Genomic DNA, 24,047 nt, shown 5'->3' on the forward strand with positions numbered 1-24,047 from the left:
TGTTTGCTTAGAAATTCTAGGGACAATTAGGATGCCTGCGTCTTGTGACCGTAGCGTACGTGTAGGTATGTATGGCAGGACCAAATCAGAGAGATGGGTAGGAGCAAGCCCATGTAATGCTTTGTAGGTTAGCAGTAAAACCTTGAAATCAGCCCTTGCTTTGACAGGAAGCCAGTGTAGAGAGATCCTGGTATAGATCCTGGATGGCAGGAGGCTTGGCCCCAGTGATGTACTGGGCCGTACGCACTACCCTCTGTAGCGCCTTGCAGTCAGATGCCGTGAAGTTGGCATACCAGGTGGTGATGCAACCAGTCAGGATGCTCTACATGCTACAACTGTAGAACATTTGGAGGATCTGAGGACCCATGCCAAATCTTTTCAGTCTCCTGAAGGGGAATAGGCATTGTCGTGCCCTCTTCACGACTGTCTTGTTGTGTTTGGACCATGATAGTTCGTTGGTGACACCAAGGAACTTGAAGCTCTCAACCTGCTCCCCTATAGCCCCGTCGATGAGAATGGGGGCATGCTCGGCCCTCCTTTTCCTGTAGTCCACGATCATCTCTTTTGTCTTGATCACGTTGAGGGAGAGGTTGTTATCCTGGCACCACACTGCCAGGTCTCTGACCTCCTCCCTATAGGCTGTCTCACCTGCTCCCGATAGGCTGTTTCATCATTGTCTGCAAACTAAATGATGGCGTTGGAGTCGTGCTTGGCCATGCAGTCATGGGTGAACAGGGAGTACAGTAGGGGACTGAGCACTTACCCCTGAGGGGCCCCCGTGTTGAGGATCAACTTGGCAGATGTGTTGTTACCTACCCTTAACACCTGGGGGCGGCCCGTTAGGAAGTCCAGGATTCAGTTGCAGAGGGAGGTGTTAGGTCCCAGGGTCCTTAGCTTATTGATGAGTTTTGAGGGTGCTATGGTGTTGAACGCTGAGCTATGGTCAATTAATAGCATTCTCACGTAGGTGTTACTTTTGTCCAGGTAGGAAACGGCAGTGTGGAGTGCAATAGAGATTGCGTTATCTGTGGATCTGTTGAGGCGGTAGGCAAATTGGAGTGGCTCTAGGGTTTCTGGGATAATGGTGTTGTGAGCCATGATCAGCCTTTCAAAGTACTTCATGGCCTTTGAAAGTACTTCAGTCATTCAGGCAGGTTACCTTGGTAACCTTGGTGTTCTTGGGCACAGGAACCCTGGTAGTCTGCTTGAAACATGTTGATATTAAATATTCGGTCAGGGAGAGGTTGAAAATGTCAGTGAAGAAACTTCACTGACATTTGGTCAACGCATGCTCGGAGTACACATCCTGGTAATCCGTCTGACCCTGCGGCCTTGTGAATGTTTACTTGTTTAAAGGTCTTCCTCACATCGGCTATGGACTGTGATCACACAGTCGTCTGGAACAGCATGCTTCATGCATGCTTCAGTGTTGCTTGCCTCGAAGCGTGCTTAGAAGTTATTTAGCTCATCTGGTAGGCTGGTGTCACTGGGAAGCTCGCGTCTGTGCTTCCTTTTGTAGTCCGTAATGGTTTGCATGCCTGCCACATCCAACGAGCGTCGGAGCCGGTGTAGTAGGAGTCAATCTTAGTCTGTATAGATGCTTTGCATGTTTGATGGTTCGTTGGAAGGCATAGCACGATTTCTTATATGCATCCGGGTTAGCGTCCTGCTCCTTGAAAGCAGATGTTGCCTGTAATCTATGGATTCTGGTTGGGGTACGTACGTACGGATACTGTGGGGACAACGTCAACAATGCACTTATTGATTAATCCAGTGATTGATGTGGTGTACTTCTCAATGCCATCGGAAGAATACTGGAACATATTCCAGTCTTTACTAGCAAAACAGTCCTGTAGCTTAGCATCAGCGTCATCTGACCACTTTCGTATTGAGCGAGTCACTGCAACTTCCTGCTTTTTTTGCTTGTAAGCAGGAATCAGGAGGTCAGATTTGCCAAATGGAGGGCAGTAGCACATGGGAGAGGGAGTCTAACAGAAAGCGGGTGCGGGTGGGAGCGGGATGATGAAATCTGTCCCGCTCAATGTTGAATAAGACCATAGGCTATTTCGAAAGCGCAAACCTGAGTGCAATTTCGGTTGGTAATGGTGGAAGTGGTTTTGCCAAATGGAATCATGGGAGTTTGAGCCTTGAACAACAGAAAAAATATTGGAGTAAACTGACTATAAATATCAAGCTGTAGGTTTTTGAGCATTTATTTAAAATATTTACAGATGTTTTTAGACGCAGACAACGAGAGCAACACATAGCAGGAAATTCCAATATGAGCAGAAAACAAAAGACAGGTTATATACTGTAGGTAGCTGAAAATGACTATCCATAATTGATCTTTGATATTGGGGATCCGTGGGATGGCCAAACTCTGACGTTACCCCATTGAAGTTGACATTTAAAATGTTTAAGGTAAGAGTTAAGGTAAGCGACTCACAGGCGGTTGGTGGCACCTTAATCGGGGAGGACGGGCTCGTGGTAAAGGTTGGAATGGTATCAAATACATCAAACCAATGGTTTCCATGTCATTCCATTCACTCGGTTCCCGGCTATTATTATGAGTCGCCCTCCCCTCATCAGCCTCCTGCAGGGGGTTAGGGTTTGGGACATCCCAAGGATTCTGTATAGCACTAACCGTCCATCATAATTTGTAGAAGGCCAGCATTCCGGGGGTTTGCTCTTCACTGTTGGTGTTTTGCGGGTATTATTTAATTCAGCCGCCAGTTAAGGACTTGTGAGGTGTCTGTTTCTCAAACTTGACACTCTAATGTTTTTTTTAAAATTATTTTTTTGAACCTTTATTTAACCAGGCAAGTCAGTTAAGAACAAATTCTTATTTTCAATGACGGCCTAGGAACAGTGGGTTAACTGCCTGTTCAGGGGCAGAACGACAGATTTGTACCCTGTCAGCTTGGGGGTTTGAACTTGCAACCTTCCGGTTACTAGTCCAACGCTCCAACCACTAGGCTACCCTGCCACCCCAAACCATGAATTTTTAAAAACTTTTCTCCAACTAATGATATGTAGTACTCACATATGGCAGTATATTAACTGCTGCTAAGTCAAAGTTAGCATGTAAAATGCGTATATATTATACTTGTCCTCTTGCTCAGTTGTGCACCGGGGCCTCCCGCTCCTCTTTCTATTCTGGTTGAGCCAGTTTGCACTGTTCTGTGAAGGGAGTAGTACACAGCGTTGTACGAGATCTTTTGTTTCTTGGCAATTTATCGCATGGAATAGCCTTTATTTCTCAGAACTGCTGAGTTTTCAGAAGAAAGTTATTTGTTTCTGGCCAGTTTGAGCCTGTAATTGAACCCACAAATGCTGATGCTCCAGATACTCAACTAGTCGAAAGAAGGCCAGTTTTGTTGCTTCTTTAATCAGAACAGTTTTCATCTGTGCTAACGTAATTGCAAAAGGGTTGTCTAATGATCAATTAGCCTTTTAAAATTATAAACTAGGATTAGCTAACACAACATGCCATTGGAACACAGGAGTGATGGTTACTGATAATGGGCCTCTTAACGACCTATGTAGATATTCCATAAAAAATCAGCCGTTTCCAGCTACAATAGTCATTTACAACATTAACAATGCATACACTGTATTTCTGATCAATTGTATGTTATTTTAATGGACAACAAAACATGCTTTTCTTTAAAAAACAAGGACATTTCTAAGTGACCCCAAACTTTTGAACGTGTGTGTGTGTGAACATGAAAGTGTGTGTATATATATATATATATATATATATATATATATATATATATATATATTTATATATATATATATATATTTATATATATATATATATTTTATATATTTTATATAAAATATATATATATATATTTTATATATATATATATATATATATTATATAAAATATATAAAATATATATATATATTATATAAAATATATAAAATATATATATATATAATATATATATATATATTTATATATATATATATTTATAATATATATATATATATTTATTTATATATAATATATATATATATATATATATTTTATATAATATATATATATATATATTTTATATATATATATATATATATATATATATATATATATATATATATATATATATATATATATATATATATATATATATATATATATATATATATATATATGCATCGGGACGCTAACCCGGATGCATATATATATATATATATATATATATATATATATATATATATATATATATATATATATATATATATATATATATATATATATATATGCATCCGGACGCTAACCCGGATGCATATATATATATATATATATATTTTATATAATATATATACGCATTTTACATGCTAACGTTGACTTAGCAGCAGTTAATATACTGCCATATGTGAGTACTACATATCATTAGTTGGAGAAAAGTAAAAAAATTCATGGTTGAGAACGACATCTTTCTGATAGAAAGGTCCAGAGCCATCGAGAACTATTCAATTCTCGCGATATTGCATTGAGATTCCGCGTGAACTCACAAAACCACCTTGTAGTTGTAGCAGATCTTGCTATCTACCGCCCGGTGTGCACAGCTATCAGATTATTCAGTACAGTGCCGTGGATTATGATTTGAAGTACACTTCTGATTTAACGATATCCACTGACTTTTGTACGTCTTTCCAAAAATAATTCAAACACGTTTCTGTTATTTTAAGGAGTAATTGACGTCAACATTTCATAAAATAGTAGAATACAGGCAAGGTAACGTTAGCGTGGAAGATGTCAGTGGTGGGAATTGATGTGGGCTTTCAAAGCTGCTATGTTGCTGTAGCTCGAGCCGGAGGAATTGAGACCGTGGCTAACGAATACAGCGACCGAAGTACACCGTAAGTAAAATATTTTAAAACTCGTTTCCCTAGTCTAGACTAGCCATACACTTGAGACAAATACAATTGGTTTGTGAGAGTGGCCAGTTTCTGCGGCCTGGACAACTAGCTGCTAGCTAGTTAGTTAACAGTTGTGTGTACAGGGTACTGCACGTGAATTCAACTGCATTACGTTAGCGAGCTAGCTAACGCAATGCAGCCATCTACTCCATTTCATTTCAACCATCCCGCTTTTATCAGATGGATTTATTTCACATGTGTATTGAACTAGTTAATGGTTGCTATTAAACTAGCAGTTACTTATGAGTTCGCCTGCTATCATAGTTAGCCAGTTAGCTAGCTCACCGTTTTACTGTACTGGCTCACTTGCTATGACGACATCCGTCAGTCGCCGGTAGGAATATTCTAGCAATTTTGCAGTGCGTATAACTGTGTGGTAAAGTACACCATCCAATGAAATGTTTTTTTTTAAACCTTTATTTAAAAAAAATATATACCATATTATTAGTTCATGGCACCACTGGCCACTTACTATCAGATTTAAGTCAATATTAACATTAACTTGTTAAGCGATCTTTATATTTTGTGGCATTTTTTTCTTCAACATTTTAAGAAAGTTGATAGAAAATTACATGCGATAACTGCCTAAAACGGTCATAAACTAGGTTCCATCAAACCTATGCAAGTAAAGTACATGTCGGACAAAACATGTAATGACCGGCCTGATGGCAACATAACATTTTTCGTTAAACTTCCGGACGTTGACAAAAAAATACACTAGACAAGTTGGTATCTTTTATTGTCGATAAAATTAATTATGCGAGAAATGACGGTGGAATTGCTTTTATGCGCAAATATTAACATAGCCATCATATCGAAGTACACTTGGAGTCACGCGATGACATTAGTGGTCCAACCACTACTACTGAAGGGAAAACATGCAGTTTATTCGGTTACATATAATACCAGTTTTGATTCATTTCACAGGGTGGTGAAAGTTAAATATTCGATTCCCACGTGGGACCAGTACAAAAAAAAGTATGAAAAACGTATGCACTCACTGCTGTAAATCGCCCTGGACAAGAGTGTCTGCCAAATGACTAAAATGTAAATGTCTTAATGCGCCTTTCTAATAAATATAGGGTCTTATTCTGGTGACATGATAATCGATGATTGGTTGCCGTTTGATAAATAAAAAATAACGCTCTTTTGTCTATAATGATAATATAGGCTATACATCCGCAGGTAGCTAGAGTGCACGCCCAATACCAGAGTGCACACTGGATATATAATGCAACATATTTTGTGAGAGAACCATCAGTACAGATGAAAATGTAACTTGTATTTTTTATTTGGTACGTGGGAATTGAACGGCAAATGGTATTTTTATGTGCACCAAGTCAACACGCACAACCTTTTTTTTATTTTCAAGAAGTCAATTTGATGGAAACATCTCTGATGGAAAAATGCGCAAATTGTTGTTATGCGGATTTTAGAATATTCTAATGAAAATATGTCGCCAGTTGGAACTAAACTAAAAAAAAATGTCTGACTTGCTAAATGGTTGTAGTTATACACGTGCCGCGTTCTATCAATTAGCAAATTTACATGCCTGAGTTTGCTAGATCCGTCTAGCTTGTGAACATAGCATTAAACCAGGGGTAAGTTACGTTTCCATTGGGGGGGGGGAACGAAAGAAACAGCCGAACGTCATGACGTCACACCTTGTCGACTTCTAGAGTCTTCTTCAGGCTGCATGGATAGAATGAAATAATTGATTGCATAACACCGGTGAAACTTGCTTCCCCATAGATAAGAAATAACTGGATGTTTAAACTTGCATCCAGTCAATCAGAAATAAAAGTCGAAGCAATACAGGCACTTTTGAAAGTCGGGACAATCGTTGTCCAGAAAATAACATTATTTTTCTAGTTTTTTCCCCCCTCAAATCAAATTTTATTTGTCACATACACATGGTTAGCAGATGTTAATGCGAGTGTAGCGAAATGCTTGCGCTTCTAGTTCCGACAATGCAGTAATAAGCAGTTGGTATTGAGAAAAAGAAATTCTGTAAATTGAAAGATTCAAATTTAAATGTCTTACAATTTTCAAGGATGTATAGATTTTGTAACACAAAAACAGAAACACTGGGTTTTTACATTCAAAGACAAGAGTATCAATTGATTTCATTACCTTATTCTTACAGAGCATAGTATTCAATATGTCAAAGGAATAAGTTAAATCTACTGTAAAATATATTGAATAGGATGTTTTAGATTTGTTTTATGGATGTAATATTTAGCAAGAATCATTGAATTCATCACATACTTTTCATTAGTGGAGGATCTTGGACAATCTAAAACAAAAAGAACATCACAAGCTTGCAGATGGATGTCGCTACCCTATATTTTACCAAGTCCAACACTGGAAAAACAAATGTTCAAGATTCTGTCCCAGATTGAAATGTATATTTACAGGTACTTGTTGGATGTGTAATATCTGAGTTACTTTAGTGTTTCCATCACTTTGTTAGCACGTACAGTGCATGCGTAAACTATTCAGACCCCTTGACCCTTTTCAAAACATTTTAAGTTAAAGCCTTCTAAAATTAATTCGTTTTTTCCCCCTCATCAATCTACACACAATACCCCATAATGACAAAGCAAAAAGGTTTAAAAGGGAAATATCACATTTACATAAGTATTCAGATCCTTTACTCTGTACTTTGTTGAAGAATCTTTGGCAGCCTTGAGTCTTCTTGGGTATGATGCTACAAGCTTGGCACACCTGTATTTGGGGAGTTTCTCCCATTCTTCTCTGCAGATCCTCTCAAGCTCTGTCAGGTTGGATGGGGAGTGTCGCTGCACTCCTATTTTCAGGTCTATCTAGAGATGTTCGATCGGGTTCAAGTTTTTTTAACGTGCAAAATAAATTTATGCAGCAGGGATCTTGATCCAGGAGGGGATTGATTGTCTCTGCTGTAATGCTAGAAAACCAAATGCATAGTTGGAGCCCTGAGCTGAACATAATCTATTTGGCACATCTTCGATAGAAATCTTGTCCGAACTTATAAGTAGTGGCGTCGCACACACTTTTTTGTTGTTGACAGTGTTGAAAATCATACTGTCTGTATTTCAAAATACCCTGATATACGATATATATAACTGCCCAAGCTTAATGTGGGCTAAACAATTTAATGTGATGACTTGCTAAGTTATAGATTACTTTACTTCTCTCAGTCTCTGAATTTTACATAGGCTAATTCACACTAAGATATGGGATGCCATAGAATCTAAAGCAGCATGCACACAAGGAAGGATCTTATCAATGATCTTGTTCACCTTTTTCAGAGCATGTGTGTCCTTTGGACCACGGAATCGTTCAGTAGGCGCGGCAGCGAAAGGCCAGGTAAGCCTTGCTTTAAGACGTATCCCTAATATAAGTCATTTGTGAAAATAAAGTAGCATGTTATTTGACCATGGCATTTGTTCTTTTTTCTTTTTGAAAGGTTGTAACAAATTGTAAGAACACTGTTCAAGGGTTCAAGCGATTCCATGGCAGGGCATTCTTAGACCCCTACGTCCAGTCAGCAAAATCTAGCTTGGTTTACGACCTGGCCCAGATGCCTTCTGGGATGACCGGCATCAAGGTAAATGATCAGAAGTGAGGATGCGGCTGAACAGGGAGCTGGTTTGAGATATTCATTTTTACTTCATTGCTCAATTTATCTACTAGGTGATGTACATGGAGGAGGAGAAAGTCTTCAGCATTGAACAAGTCACTGCCATGCTGCTGACCAAACTGAAGGAGACTGCTGAGACGGCAATGAAGAAACCTGTGGCTGACTGTGTCATCTCTGTAAGAAATTTTACTCTCTTCACGCCTGTCTAAGTAGATGTATTATTTTGGGGGTTAACAACCCCTCATGCCTACAGCGATGTCTATGCCCTATAGAAAATATGCAGTTACATGTTTAGGCAGTCACGGGCTGTGTTTTTGTCAACTGTCATAATTTCTCCTAATGTCCTCCAGGTCCCCAGCTTCTACACTGATGCAGAGAGGAGGTCTGTCATAGATGCAGCTCAGATTGCAGGGCTCAACTGCCTACGACTCATGAATGAGACTACTGCCGGTAATGCCATTACCATGCCAACACTGAACAATGTTATCCCATGTAAATCTTGGTCTGAACCAATTTCTCTGTCTATTCCAGTTACACTGGCATATGGGATCTATAAACAGGATCTCCCTGCCCCTGAGGAAAAACCAAGAAATGTGGTATTTGTAGATTTGGGCCACTCTGGTTATCAGGTCTCTGTCTGTGCATTCAACAAAGGAAAGCTCAAGGTATGTTTTTGATATGTTCAAAGACAACGTAACACAAAACAAACAAAAAGATAGAATAAGGCATTAAATTAAGTAAATTGTTTTTGTTCTCTTTCAGATGCTAGCTTCTGCGTTTGATGCAGAATTGGGTGGCAAAGACTTTGACGAGGTGTTGGTGAACCATTTCTGTGAAGAGTTTGGCAAGAAGTACAAGCTGGATGTGAAGACCAAGCCCAGAGCCCTGGTTCGTCTCTACCAGGAGTGTGAGAAGCTCAAGAAGCTGATGAGCGCCAACTCCTCTGATCTGCCACTCAACATCGAGTGCTTCATGAATGACATCGACGTGACTGGGAAACTCAACAGGTTAGTGGAGCGTAAAACAAGTCCTTTCATTTATCTCGGTACGTCTACATTACACATTTGGCCATCCACAGTGGAAAAGCCATGTTTCAGGAAGTGGTTTCATTCGGTGCATGTGTATCATCATGATACAAGCAGCTGCATGTGTGTACGGTATCTATTAATATCCCATGACCACTGTTGTTCCAGAGGCCACTTTGAGGAGATGTGTGCAGGGCTTCTGGCCAAAGTGGAAGCTCCCCTGCACAGCGTCATGGAACAAGCCAGTGAGTAGCTGTAGTAATAGTAGCTGGAATATCCCTGAGCCGCGTGCACAAGCACAGGCTGTTCATGTTCTTGCTAAGACCTGGATTGGCTGTTTAAATCTGACTACTAATATGTTTCATACATTGTCCAGAGCTGAAGAAGGAAGACATCTACGCTGTGGAAATTGTGGGCGGGGCCTCCAGGATCCCTGCCGTCAAAGAAAGGGTCAGCAAATTCTTTGGAAAAGAGCTGAGCACGACATTAAACGCAGACGAGGCTGTCGCGAGAGGATGTGCACTGCAGGTATGTCATGACTCACTGTCCCCAATGATTTCTTCAGCAAATGTCTAAAAATGTCACGCCCATGTCTCTCACTCATGGAACTGGTCGGTATCGCTGTAGTTGTTGACTTGATGTTTACTGGCATAGCACAAACAATTAGCAGGTAATAACTTTTCCTGTTGACATACCATTAAGTACAGTTGTTAAACACTTAGCGAACATATTATAATGCAGGTAGTTTATCTCCTTAGTGTGCAATCCTGTCCCCTGCCTTCAAAGTCAGAGAGTTTTCCATCACGGATGTCGTCCACTATCCCATATCCTTGAAGTGGAACTCTGCCGCCGAGGAGGGGTTAAGGTAATGATTTCTTCTTCACATTTGACATTGCCTTATTTAACACTGATTGCACTGAACTCTGATTGGCAGTGACTCACGTCATCTTCTGGTCTACTCTCCTCCGTCAGTGATTGCGAGGTATTCCCAAGGAACCATGCTGCACCCTTCTCCAAAGTGTTGACATTCTACCGGAGAGAGCCCTTCTCCTTGGAGGCGTACTACAACAACCCCAAAGAGCTGCCGTACCCGGACCCCACAATAGGTACCAGAACAAACAGTCCTGAAACTTTAAATGCTTCTAATAAGCTATAAGCTTGCACCTGTTCAATTCATTTTGTACTTTTAATGGTTGTCTCTGAGGCCAGGTTACTGGGTGTCTTCTAATACTCCACTTGTGAACTCGTCAGGTCAGTTCATCGTCCAGAAAGTGGTTCCCCAGGCAAATGGTGAGAGTTCAAAGGTCAAGGTGAAGGTCAGGGTGAATGTCCACGGGGTCTTCAGCGTGTCCAGTGCCTCTCTAGTAGAGCTCCTGAAACCTAATGAGGGAGAGGAGCCAATGGAGACAGACCCAGCCGGGAAGGAAGAGGAGGTTTGTGTGCACTGTTTTCGCACAGCGCTTACATAGGCTATGGCCTCTACCAGGCTTTCACCTCACCTTCGTTATAAAAGCCTGTGGAAGTTCCTGTCAGAAAGAAAGTGGAGGGTATCCAGGTTGTTTGCCCCTCCCAACAATTAGAATAGGCACTTTCAAACAGGCAGCGATTGGAAACCGAAAGCCAATCATTTTCTTTGTTGCCCATGTGGGGTCGTGTCATTTCAACCAAATTATAAATATTCATGGGGGATAATTGTAGTATGCTTGCACCATTCATTAGTTTATCTGTATAATTAGCACTTCTGATGAGGAATGGAAGGGGTGGTTGTTTTTGAATAATCATCTACTCACACCCAATCAGTCAACAGCCGCTGGCAATCAGCGCTCCACTCATATCCACTTTTCCAATATGAACTTCCCCAGGTTCTGGAGAACAACTTGAGGGAGGCCTGGAAGCCTAGGCTACATCGGCAATAATGCCTATACTTTACCCACACCCAATTTATTGGACAATGAATCAACCAAGACATATTCAGTAAAAGGGCAACTAATTAATCTGTCATATCTCAACAAGTTAAACCTGCTTCAGAAAATATATGACTGTATTGTCCTTTGCCTGCTTGTTTTTCTTGTGTTATCTGACCATCTGTGCATTGTGATGTCAAGCTAACGTTTGGTGTTAACGCCACATGAATGGAGAGATAATAAAATGTTTGTCTCTTCAGAGTAAGATGCAGACTGAACAAGATGACCAAAAAGCCAAAGGTGATGGACAAAAAGACGACTCTGACAAGAAGTCAGAGACTGAGGAAATGGAGGTAACTGACTACATATTTTCAACATTCTGAGGAGATGTGTTTTGTGTGTATGTATTCATGATAAAGGTATGGGACCAGTGCACATTTACCTAAAACGTAGTGTGTGTATCTATATGGGCTTATAAATGTATGTATATATATATGTGTGTGTGTGTGTGTGTGTTTTTATCTCAGACATCGGAGGATGGAAAACAGGAGAAGAATCACGCTCCATCGGCAAAGAAACCCAAAGTGAAAACGAAGACTGTTGAACTCCCAATCGAAAACAGCCTGCACTGGCAACTAACCAATGACCTGGTCAATCTGTTCATGGAGAATGAGGTAATATTCTAGGACACCATAACTAGTATCAACATTGATACATTTTTTCCAGTATTATCTGATTGGCTTAGCATCACTGAGACAGGATATTTTTCTGAATTTTGTTCTCATTAGTTGAAAACCTGTCCTGTATTGATATAAACCATGTATTATTGTCTGTTATTGTTTTACAGGTATAATTTTAACATGCAACACTATATCATACCACTATTGTACAGTATAAAGAATTTCTCAACCTTTTTGTCTGCAAAATCAGGTTTAATGGGTTGCTTAAGCATGTTCATCTGTGTCTATCTGTGTACTACTGAGTTGTAGTAGGAAAGAAAGTAACACACTTGTTTTTATTTAAATGTTGCAATTTAGCAGGTGCTCTTATCCGGAGCGACTTAGTAGTGAGTGCATACAAATGTATATTTGTGTCCACCTCAGGGTAAGATGATTATGCAGGACAAGCTGGAGAAGGAGAGAAACGATGCCAAGAACAATGTAGAGGAGTATGTCTATGAGATGAGGGACAAACTGCACGGAGTGTTGGAGAAGTTTGTCAGTGAATCTGTGAGTATAGTCCCTCAAGCTGGCTGAATAGAAAAGCACTAGCTAACAGCGAGGCTAAGCCACACTTATTTGTATTATTCCCAGTGTATTATATAACCTTTACATGTATTGTGGAGTTACTAAAAGTTTTTACTAAATGTAGGACCGAGACACCTTTGCATTAAGACTTGAGGACACAGAGAACTGGTTGTATGATGACGGCGAGGACCAACAGAAACAAGTGTACATCGACAAACTGGCTGAATTAAAGGTAACATTGCCGGTCAATTCCTGTCTCTGATTCTAGGGTGTATTTTGTTATGTGACTGAACCAATTGTCCCTTTGACAGAAACTTGGGCAGCCCGTCCAGGAAAGATACATCGAGGCTGAGGAGAGACCAAAAGCATTTGATGAACTCGGAAGGCATATCCAACAGTACATGAAGATTGTAGAAGCTTACAAAACAAAGGTAACTTCTAAGATATTGTTATTCCATAGTTGTGCACATGTAGTTTTATCAACTGAGTCACTGGACATGTAATGATATATCTCAATGTCTCCCAGTATTGAAATGTTCCTTATGTCTGTCTTGACACCCAGGAGGAGCAGTATGAGCATTTGGACGAGTTGGAGATGTTGAAAGTGGATAAGCAGGTGAACGACGCCATGATTTGGATGAACAGCAAAATGAATGCACAGAGCAAACAGAATTTTACCCAGGAGCCTGCCGTCAAAGTCCAGGAGATTCAGGCGAAAACAAAGGTTAGTGCAGACAATAGGTTTGTATAGTCTGTCAAGGACTCCGTTCTGCCTGGTGAGGTCATATGGTCGGGGACAACTCCAGGTCCTAATATGGCATATGGTCATCCAAAGTTCAGAATGTCCCTAAGCTCACTTTTTAATGTTCATATTCTGTCAACTCGTACCCAAATAATGTTGTGGACTTACTGTATACTCCTATTTGTGGCCAAAGCATAAATTGGAGAAGAAAAAAAAACACTTCAAAACCCCCACCTCAAACAGACAGTTTCAAAAAGGTTTACTATTTCCCCATTGAGGATGATTTCATCCTGAGGATGATGAGCTGGCCATCAGTGGTCTACTCATGTGAATATTTTTGACCGGCATCCTTCTGTTGTTGGGGTATGCCTAGAGAATTCCAACACAAAGCTCCTTTTTAATATACTTAATGCTGTAATATTGAAATTTGGGGGGGGGTCGAACCTGACCACGTTCACACAAATGTTAGTTGTAGATCTGTCATTCTTATTGAAAGCAAGTCTAAGAAGTTGTATATCTCTTCTATGTGCTCTATTTCTATGCTTTTTGCTCTTACATTTTCATGTTTGCATCTTGGTTTTATACACCAGCTGAAAATACAATAGTTGGAGATATTGAAAATATTTTTCAAAGGGGTTTAGATGGTACAATGATTCTCTGCACTAGACATTGCATGTTTTGTCACAATTTCCATGTTTTGGAAGGAAGACCATTTCACTAATATTGTAATTCATCCTAGGTAATATTTCAAAAAGTTCATTTAACATCGTCTTTCCATCTGTTTAGGAGCTTTACTCAGCTTGCAACCCTATCGTCTCAAAACCCAAGCCCAAAGTGGAGATCCCCAAGGATGAGAAGGAAGAGCAGAATGGACCTATTAATGGACAGGAGGACACAGATGCCCAGCCAGGCAGCCCAGAGAAGGGTGCAGCAGGGAGCACGGTGGCTCCTGAATCTGCAGAGGGCAACAAACTGCCTGAGATGGACATTGACTAACTGCTGCAGCTGCCCCAGCCTTCTCTCCCCACCTGCCTCGCACCTCTGAGTTCTTACTGATTATAGCCTTTCTTTTGATGACACAGTCAAACTATTCTTATAAGTACTGTCAATCAGCCTTCTTGGCATGTTCCACTATTTTTTGCTGAATACAATGAATGCATATTGATCAAGCTGTTTGACATCAAATATTGTGAGTGCCGCAGGATGGAAACTTGCTTTCTGTGTATTGCTTCAATGGCCATTTAGTAAGGAATGTTCTCAGCATCTCTTTAGCCTATTTCCACTGAGATTGAAATATTAAGAGGTCGTAAGCAGTGAAAAAACGAGTACAGAAGTTTAGTGAAAAAATGTTAAATTATGTTTGAATGGGGAAGGGGGTTGACGCTTGAAATGTATGCTTATTCCCTGTTGGATAAATGTTGAGGACACCCTGATGGGAGAGAAATTGGATGGAATAAAGGTTAGTGTATTCAGAGATGATAGCGGCACCAATTATCTGTCTACTATATGTTTAATTAGATTTGAATTACTGTCATGCAATATTTCAATATAAGGCTGTCACATTTAAAGGCAATGGTCTGTGGGTTGTTCTCTGGTATAGCCTTGTTTTGTTTTTCTACTCTGTACAATGGTGTGAATGAATGGTGAATACCAATTTGGTGCTGTTACCACTCACCAAAAGCAAAATAAATACATTTGTGTATGAGAATTATGTTCAAGTGCGTAAAAGATTATTTGAAAATGCAATGAGGAACATGTTGATTTGGGTGAGAGAATACTCCAAGGGACCTGGAGTGGAACACATTGAATTCCACGAAAGGAAAAGGATTATACAAAGTTCTGGTTTGCTGTTATTATACTGTCAAATTCATGGCCAGTGGTGGTTTTGATGAACAAATAGGCCACTTAATAGGCATTATTTTTGGGATCGCCCCAGTACATAAAACCAACAGGTGTGTGCAGAGGGTGAGCCCTCATACCCACTAGCTGGGTTTCTTTTTCTCTGTTCCAACCACCATGACCTACAGACGGATACACTGGTTAACCCTTAAAGCACCAACATATTTTTTTGCTGATTGCAAAAAGACTTTCAAGCAGTAGCACTATTTTATTAACCTTTTGTAACAATTCATTGGTTTAAAGTCCCAAAATTAGCATATACTGCTAAAAAAAAGGGAACACTAAAATAAAACATCCTAGATCTGAATGAATGAAATATTCTTATTAAATACTTTTTTCTTTACATAGTTGAATGTGCTGACAACAAAATCACATTATCAATGGATATCAAATTTATCAACCCATGGAGGTCTGGATTTGGAGTCACACTCAAAATTAAAGTGGAAAACCACACTACAGGCTGATCCAACTTTGATGTAATGTCCTTTAAAACAAGTAAAAATGAGGCTCAGTAGTGTGTGTGGCCTCCACGTGCCTGTATGACCTCCCTACAACGCCTGGCAATGCTCCTGATGAGGTGGCGGATGGTCTCCTGAGGGATCTCCTCCCAGACCTGGACTAAAGCATCCGTCAACTCCTGGACAGTCTGCGGTGCAATGTGGCTTTGGTGGATGGAGCGAGACATGATGTGCTCAATTGGATTCAGGTTTGGGGAACGGGCGGTCCAGTCCATAGCATCAATGCCTTCCTCTTGCAGGAACTGCTGACACACTCCAGCCACATGAGGTCTAGCATTGTCTTGCATTAGGAGGAACCCAGGGCCAACCACACCAGCATATGGTATCACGAGGGGTCTGAGGATCTCATCTCGGTACTTAATCAGGCTACCTCTGGTGAGCACATGGAGGGCTGTGCGGCCCCCCAAAGACATGCCACCCCACACCATGACTGACCCACTGCCAAATCGGTCATGCTGGAGGATGTTGCAGGCAGCAGATCGTTCTCCACGGCGTCTCCAGACTGTCACGTCTGTCACGTGCTCAGTGTGAACCTGCTTTCATCTGTGAAGAGCACAGGGCGCCAGTGGCGAATTTGCCAATCTTGGTGTTCTCTGGCAAATGCCAAACGTTCTGCACGGTGTTGGGCTATGAGCAAAACCCCCACCTGTGGACGTCGGGCCCTCATACCACCCTCATGGTGTCTGTTTCTGACCGTTTGAGCAGACACATGCACATTTGTGGCCTGCTGGAGGTAATTTTGCAGGGCTCTGGCAGTGCTCCTCCTGCTCCACCTTGCACAAAGGCGGAGGTGGCGGTCCTTCTGCTGGGTTGTTGTCCTCCTACGGCCTCCTCCACGTCTCCTGATGTACTGGCCTGTCTCCTGGTAGTGCCTCCATGCTCTGGACACTACGCTGACAGACACAGCAAACCTTCTTGCCACATCTGGCATTGATGTGCCATCCTGGATGAGCTGCACTACCTGAGCCACTTGTGTGGGTTGTAGACTCCGTCTCATGCTACCACTAGAGTGAAAGCACCGCCAAGCATTCAAAAGTGACCAAAACATCAGCCAGGAAGCATAGGAACTGGTCTGTGGTCCCCACCTGCAGAACCACTCCTTTATTGGGGGTGTCTTGCTAAATGCCTACAATTTCCACCTGTTGTCTATTCCATTTGCACAACAGCATGTGAAATGTATTGTCAATCAGTGTTGCTTCCTAAGTGGACAGTTTGATTTCACAGAAGTGTGATTGACTTGGAGTTACATTGTGTTGTTTAAGTGTTCCCTTTATTTTTTTGAGCAGTGTATTTTAAAATGTTCACATTTATAGTGAAATTTGATGTTTTTTAAAATATTTTTCATGTTAACAGATATTTTGATAAATTACATCCTAGCCTCTTATGAACATTTGTCTGTCACACAAATGCAACACTTTGAATGAATAACAGTCAGAGGCTGAGAAATTGGCGATTGAGCTAATGTGACATACCGGTATGACCTAAGATGGCCAACGATATGGGTGCCAGTTAGACTTTTAGCTCTAACTTTGGAAAGAAATGGGTGCCGGTGACAGACTTTTAGCTCTAACTTTGGAATGATATGGGCTATGAACTCAGTTCCAATTGCATCTGAAAGATGAGACTCCACTCGGTATAGAGACCTTGACTGGAAGCTAAATATATATTTACATCTTTGAGTTATTTTTTAGTTATAGTGGCTGCCACACCCATCTCTTTCTACATATGTGCGAAATTTGGTGCTTTTATCACACAGTTTACAATTGAGTCCACATTTTCAGTTTAGTGGCACCACTAATATACAAAATATATTCATTTTAATTCCTCAATATTACTACAGAAATCATTGTAAATAATGTTTTTTGTTGTTGTCAGTAACTAGTTGTTTGACAAAGGCCTTGAATTGCAGGATCAAAAAAAGGGTTTCGAAATTATGACGTTTGGCCACTTGGGGTCATAATTTACCCTTGGGTTAAGGCTGCACTCCACAACATGGTCACTCCGCACCAGCATCCTACGGGTCAGGCAGCCAGTGGCATCTTAATTGGGGAAGACGACTCACAGTAATGGCATCTAACACATACATGGTGTCCATGTGTTTGATACCATTCACTCCACCCATTACCTGGCAGATCTAAGGACGCTCCATTATGCGTGCCAACGACTTTGTTTCCGGGTCCGAAATGTCCGATTTGTCTTGAACGCAGCATAATCTTCCAACGAGTTTCCAGTCGGGAGTTTCCGCAATGTCTGGAACGCGACAGAAGTATGTCATCATCCAAAAGTCTTTAGTGAGGCTGGAATATAAGGTAAATAATACATCGTTACATTACCACGATCTAAGAAAATGCTTGTAATCTACATCTTTTAACCAGTGACTGATTACTCATGATAGCTACTATAGCTAACAAATGAAGGTGTGTAGGCCAACATTTCTAGCCTAACAAACGGTAACAAGTGAGTTACCTACTAGTATGCTCTTAACATTAGTTAGCTAATTTAGCTACTATCAATACGACGGTCAAGGCAGTTAGCCCTTGAGATCGTGTTAGGGCCTTGGGTTGTTACTGAGCCACTCTAGAACATAGTTCACCCATGACTACGTGGCCATGCACGCCTTCAACTCAATCATCAAGTTTGCAGACGACACAACAGTAATGGGCTTGATTACCAACAACGACGAGACAGCCTAAAGGGAGGCGGTGAGGGCACTCTGAGTGTGGTGTCAGGAAAACAACCTCTCACCCAATGTCAACAAAACCGATGATTGTGGACTTCAGGAAACAGCAGAGGTAGCACCCCCTTTTTAAGTTCTTCGGCGTACACCACAGATGATCCCAAATGGTTCACTCACACAGACAGCGAGGTGAAGAAATTTGGCTCGTCACCTAAAACCTTGACAAACTCTTACAGATGCACAATTGAGAGCATCCTTCCGGGCTCTATTGCTGCCTACAGACTCACTTGTCACGTTAAACAATGACACTTTAATAATGTTTACTTATCTTACATATGAGATGATAGTGTATATACACTGTATCTTATACCATCTATTGCATCTTGCCTATGCCGCTCAGCCATCGCTTATCCATATATTTATATGTACATATTCTTATTCCATCCCTTTAGATTTGTGTGTATTAGGTAGTTGTTGGGGAATTGTTAGATATTTACTGCGCTGTCGGAGCTAGAAGCACAAGCATTTCGCTACACTCGCATTAACATCTGCTAACCATGTGTATGTGACCAATAAAATTTGATATAACTTTAGCTGGCTAAGTGCCTTCAAATACATTGTTCTGATTTGCTGTTAGTATAATGTAAAATTCACAAAGGTGGCATAAACAAAATGCAATGTTTAGATGTTCTATTGCTTTAAATCTCAAATCGGCAAATCCCTTCTATCGCCAGTGGTGGTTTTGAGGAACAAATAGGCCACTTAATAGGCATTATTTTTGGATCGCCCCATCAGCTCAGTACATAAAACCAACAGGTGTGTGCAGAGGGTGAGCCCTCATCCCCACTACCTGGGTTTCTTTTTCTCTGTTCCAACCACCATGACCTACAGACACAGCTTCACCAGTGCTATTCTGGATACGCTGGTTAAACCTTAAAGCGCCAACATATGTTTTTGCAGATTGCAAAGAGACTTTCTTTCTTTACATTTTGTAACAATTAATTGGTTTAAAGTCCCCAAAATTAGTATATAAACGCAGCCTCTGACTGACAACCAGTTTCAGAAAAATTTCAATTAATGTGGGGCTGCAGCCTGATGTCCGAGTCATGCACAGGAGGTTGTTGGCACCATAATTGGGGAGGATGGGCTCGTGGTAATGGCTGGAGCGCTGTTGGTGGAATGGTATCAAACCCATTTGCTCCATTCCAACCGTTATTATGAGCCGTCCTCCCCTCAGCAGCCTCCACTGCCATCCATCCCACTGGGAAGGAGAGAGAGGAGATCCATCAAGAGTTCATTTTTATTTGACTATTAATCAATCAATAATTTGTTAGTAATAGAGTTAATTGGTTCCTCTCTGGCCTCACCTCTGCGCGCCACTCTCTCTCCTGACTTAAATTTGATGGCCAATGTTAGCTAGCTAGCTTGCTGGATACAGGGCTCGATACTATTTTTTTTTTTTTGTCACTGTCCCAAAGTGCAATTTTAATCCGTCCCAAACTGAAGATGAACCATCCTAAATTTAAAAAAATGTTTTGATATGCTAACATGGGTCCACTCTTAGGACTGAGGTCTTTCATAGTGGTTTAAAAGGCAAATAAGAGTAGCATACTACTGACAGATAAATGGTGCTGTCAACTGAGTCAGAAATTCACATTTTAATTTATTGTTTCTAAAAAATCCAACATTGGAATAATATTTTTATACATTTTGCATAATTATATAAATAATTAGGCTACATGTAAAATTATAGCCAAAGATTTTCCGGAATAATGCCAAAGAAGCCAGTGTTTGGAGGAAATATTGGCACGGGTGTTATGCCTGAGATGAAGTTGAGGGCAGGGAATATCCTCAACACCGGCTTTGCGGGCATTATCAATTTTATACAATGGGTTACCAACATATTCAAGTGATGACTGACAAATTTTCAAACTATTTCATCCTTCCACAAGATCTAGTCCCGTCACAAATCTAGGGTTTCTAGAGACACGACCCAGTCGTTCATTCTAAATATTCCATTGCCATACTGGCTGGCAATGTTCTTATCCCATGCTTGCTATCTAGCCAACTACGGCTAACTTAGTCATGTCAAAAAGTACAGCCAGAATAACAGCAAAGTATCTGCATTTGTTTAAGCTGTTTTCTTGTGACATTTATTTGGATGCATCCATAACAATGAGCTAATGAGGCGCGATTTCACCTGGAATAGAAAATGCTCACTCGTCAGGACACTGTTGTTCAGGGGAGCTAGCCAACTAACACAGCTACAGTAACACAATCATTTCAAACTGAAGCTGGAAAGATGGCAAACAAGCTGCGTTTCATTGTACCTTTTTTTTAAATTGACTTAAATGTTTTATATATCCATAAAAATGATGCCAGCTGGTTCATGATTTCGACTGGCTGAGAAACACTGTCTCTTCCCGACCCCCGACACGTTCGTTACTATGGGACAGCAGAAGATTGAATATGTAAACAAATTCAATGTTGCAAATGTCAGAGAAACGTATTTATACAAATCTTCTCTGTTGAAATCAAATCAAATCAAATTTTATTTGTCACATACACATGGTTAGCAGATGTTAATGCGAGTGTAGCGAAATGCTTGTGCTTCTAGTTCCGACAATGCAGTGATAACCAACAAGTAATCTAACTAACAATTCCAAAACTACTGTCTTATACACAGTGTAAGGGGATAAGGAACATGTACATAAGGATATATGAATGAGTGATGGTACAGAGCAGCATACAGTAGATGGTATCGAGTACAGTATATACATATGAGATGAGTGTGTAGACAAAGTAAACAAAGTGGCATAGTTAAAGTGGCTAACAAAATGTTAGTCTAAAAGAAATGTGAGATGTCTAGATGCTTTTTATAATGGAGATCAAGTTTATAAGTTGCCTGGCTGGGCTGATAGTGGATTGCGCAGTCAGATGGTGCAGAGTTAATAGGCATTTTTTTAACATCATATATTTAGCTGGTGTCAACTTGTGGAATGGACACCGGCTGGAATGCGGTTTTAACCAATCAGGATTAAACCCACCTGTTGTATAAATGCATATTGATTACAGCCTCATGTTCACACCAATGCTAACTGACATGAGGGAGGTGCCAGAGAATGTAGCCGAACTATAACAAGACTTTTAATTACATAAATAGTGGCCAAAGGCCAGTCATGTTTGTCATGTCCGTGATTGAGTCTTTGAATGAAGAGATTGAGATAATTAGACTCGGTCAGGGAGAGGTTGAAAATGTCTGTGAAGACACTTGCCAGTTGCTCCGCGCATGCTTTGAGTACACGTCCTGAAAATCCTTCTGGCCCAGCGGCTTTGTCAATGTTTTTGTTCACGTCGGCTACCAATAGCGTTCATGTTACCTCATGAAAATGCTGTACAATATGATCTTGTTGCCATCTGATGCACATTCAGATGTCATAAAACAGCACCCTAGAGCTCTCCCTGTCCTGTGCCATGCCTTGATTGCATTGTTTGTTATCTGGAAATGTGCATGTACACCCTGGCCCATCTACTGTTGTTAGCCCCAATTCTGATGTGTGCTCTGATATCCGCTTCACTGATTTCTGCTTTTGTAAAAGCCTGGGTCTTCTGCACGTTAACACTAGAAGCGTATTACCTAAAATAGATCAATTGAAAGTGTGGGTTCACAGCTCCAATCCAGATGTGTTGGTGATTACTGAGATGTGGTTAACACAGGGGCCCCTCAGGGGTGGGTACTTAGTCCCCTCCTGTACTCCCTGTTCAGCCACGACTGCATGGCCAATCACGGCGTCTCATTAAGTTTGCTGACGACACATTAGTGGTAGGCCTGATCACTGACAACGATGAGACGGCCTATAGGGAGGAGGTCAGAGACCTGGCCGTGTGGTGCCAGAAAAACAACTTCTCCCTCAATGTGAGCAAGACTAAGGAGCTGATCGTGAACTATAGGAAAAGGCTTTCCGAACAGGCCCCCATTAACATCGACTGGGCCGTAGTGGAGCGGGTCGAGAGCTTCAAGTTCCTTGGTGTCCACATCACCAACAAACTATCATGGTCCAAACATACCAAGACCGGTATGTCTATATAATAGGTGGTGTCAGACTCCAGTCACCCAAGTCAGACTGTTTTCTCTGCTACCGCATGGTAAGCGGAACCGGAGCACCAAGTCTAGGACCATGAGGCTCCTCAACAGCTTCTACCCCCAAGCCATAAGAATGCTGAACAATTCATAAAATCGCCACCGGGCAATTTACGCTGACCCCCCCCCCCCACCTCAACTAACCTGTACCCCCGCACACAGGCTCAGTACTGGTGCCCCCTGTATATAACCTCATAATTGTTATTTTTATTTATTTTTTATTACTTGGTAAATATTTTCTTAACCAACAGTGCAGTTCAAGAAGAGTTAATAGCTTTGTAAGTAAGCATTTCACGGTAAAGTCTACACTTGTTTTATTCGGCACATGTGACAAAGTTTGATTTGAATAAAAAAAGCTGACGAGAGGTGGTTAGAATAGGATAGGAGGCCAAAAGTATGTATCCAATAGTCAGTCTCAAGTGTGGGAACAAACAGTCTGTCCCACGGTTGGGTAAGAAAGTTTGTAGTCAACAACGTATGGAGTCATGAGGCAAAATGCACAAGAAAAAAATGTGAATATATAACTACTTAGAGCTAGCCATTGTAAGTTCAGAGTCACTCAGTGCGCACGTGCTGGAGTCGAGCGAAAGCTCGGGAGAGAGGGGGGAGTGTGGTGGGGGTACCTGTACCAGACAGGGGGAGACGGGCCAGTGCAGACGGTGAACAGATCGCCAGGTGGCATCCAAGCAGCAGGCAACGGGAGAATCTTTTATTTCTGGAGGCAGAAATGTATAAAATGGCAGTAAATGGTCTTTGAACAGCAGGAGGGGGCTTCAAAGACTCCTGACACTTGTTGGGCCCAAAGGCCTCGACACCTTTTAATTCACACCTTAGTGATGATTGAATTTGTCCTTGGATTGAATTTGTCCTTGGAGCCTTAACTCAGCATTCAGTCCCAGTAAAGTAAAATATTATTGTCATGTACTTATTTTTATTTTTTTCTTCTTCTGGGCTTTCAAAATACCATCAAACAACACTATTTACTCAGTTCCAGGTTGGTTGGTGTCCTCAGGTCTCTGTTTGTTTGCTAGAGCACCCTCTGTATAGCTTGGAAAAAGGAAACCTTGGCAGCAGTAATCTCTGGTTAATTTTGGTCAAAATGAGGTTGTAGGTTTGGAGTTTTGATCTGGAGCGAAGGCCATGCTGTGGAGGTTAGCATCCTGGATATGTACCTGCTGAAAAATCCAAGTTTCTCTCTCTCTCTCTCTCTCTCTCTCTCTCTCTCTCTCTCTCTCTCTCTCTCTCTCTCTCTCTCTCTCTCTCTCTTCTCTCTCTCTCTCTCTTTCTCTCTTTCTTTCTTTTTCTCTCTCTCTTTTCTCTCTCGGGGGGTTGTTTTTGTA

General features: G+C 41.1%; 2 protein-coding genes across 13 annotated transcripts in view; both read left to right on the forward strand.

The window, feature by feature from the left end:
- The first annotated feature begins 4,535 nt into the window (after positions 1-4,535).
- Positions 4,536-15,180, forward strand: LOC124014063 (heat shock 70 kDa protein 4-like). The gene is made up of 19 exons (XM_046328756.1): positions 4,536-4,872; positions 8,223-8,280; positions 8,381-8,521; positions 8,608-8,730; positions 8,905-9,004; positions 9,086-9,219; positions 9,317-9,561; positions 9,748-9,824; positions 9,956-10,107; positions 10,338-10,444; positions 10,552-10,685; positions 10,831-11,012; positions 11,744-11,836; positions 12,011-12,157; positions 12,587-12,712; positions 12,855-12,962; positions 13,042-13,161; positions 13,293-13,454; positions 14,259-15,180. Exons 1-19 carry the CDS (start codon positions 4,766-4,768, stop codon positions 14,466-14,468), a joined length of 2,526 nt encoding a protein of 841 aa, XP_046184712.1. The 5' UTR covers positions 4,536-4,765; the 3' UTR covers positions 14,469-15,180.
- A 2,707-nt stretch (positions 15,181-17,887) lies between these two features.
- LOC124014072 (E3 ubiquitin-protein ligase RNF14-like) overlaps positions 17,888-24,047 on the forward strand; it is a 38,507-nt gene continuing 32,347 nt past the window's right edge. For 11 of the 12 annotated variants that reach the window (XR_006834965.1, XR_006834970.1, XR_006834966.1 and 8 more), the window contains exon 1: positions 17,888-18,198. The gene's annotated coding sequence lies outside the window, so the exon portion shown is untranslated. Of the gene's footprint in view, positions 18,199-18,622; positions 18,682-24,047 lie in introns of those variants that run through there. The other variant, XM_046328785.1, reaches the window with a different exon arrangement.

This window comes from Oncorhynchus gorbuscha, linkage group LG02, assembly GCF_021184085.1.
Source record: "Oncorhynchus gorbuscha isolate QuinsamMale2020 ecotype Even-year linkage group LG02, OgorEven_v1.0, whole genome shotgun sequence".
NCBI lineage: Eukaryota > Metazoa > Chordata > Actinopteri > Salmoniformes > Salmonidae > Oncorhynchus > Oncorhynchus gorbuscha.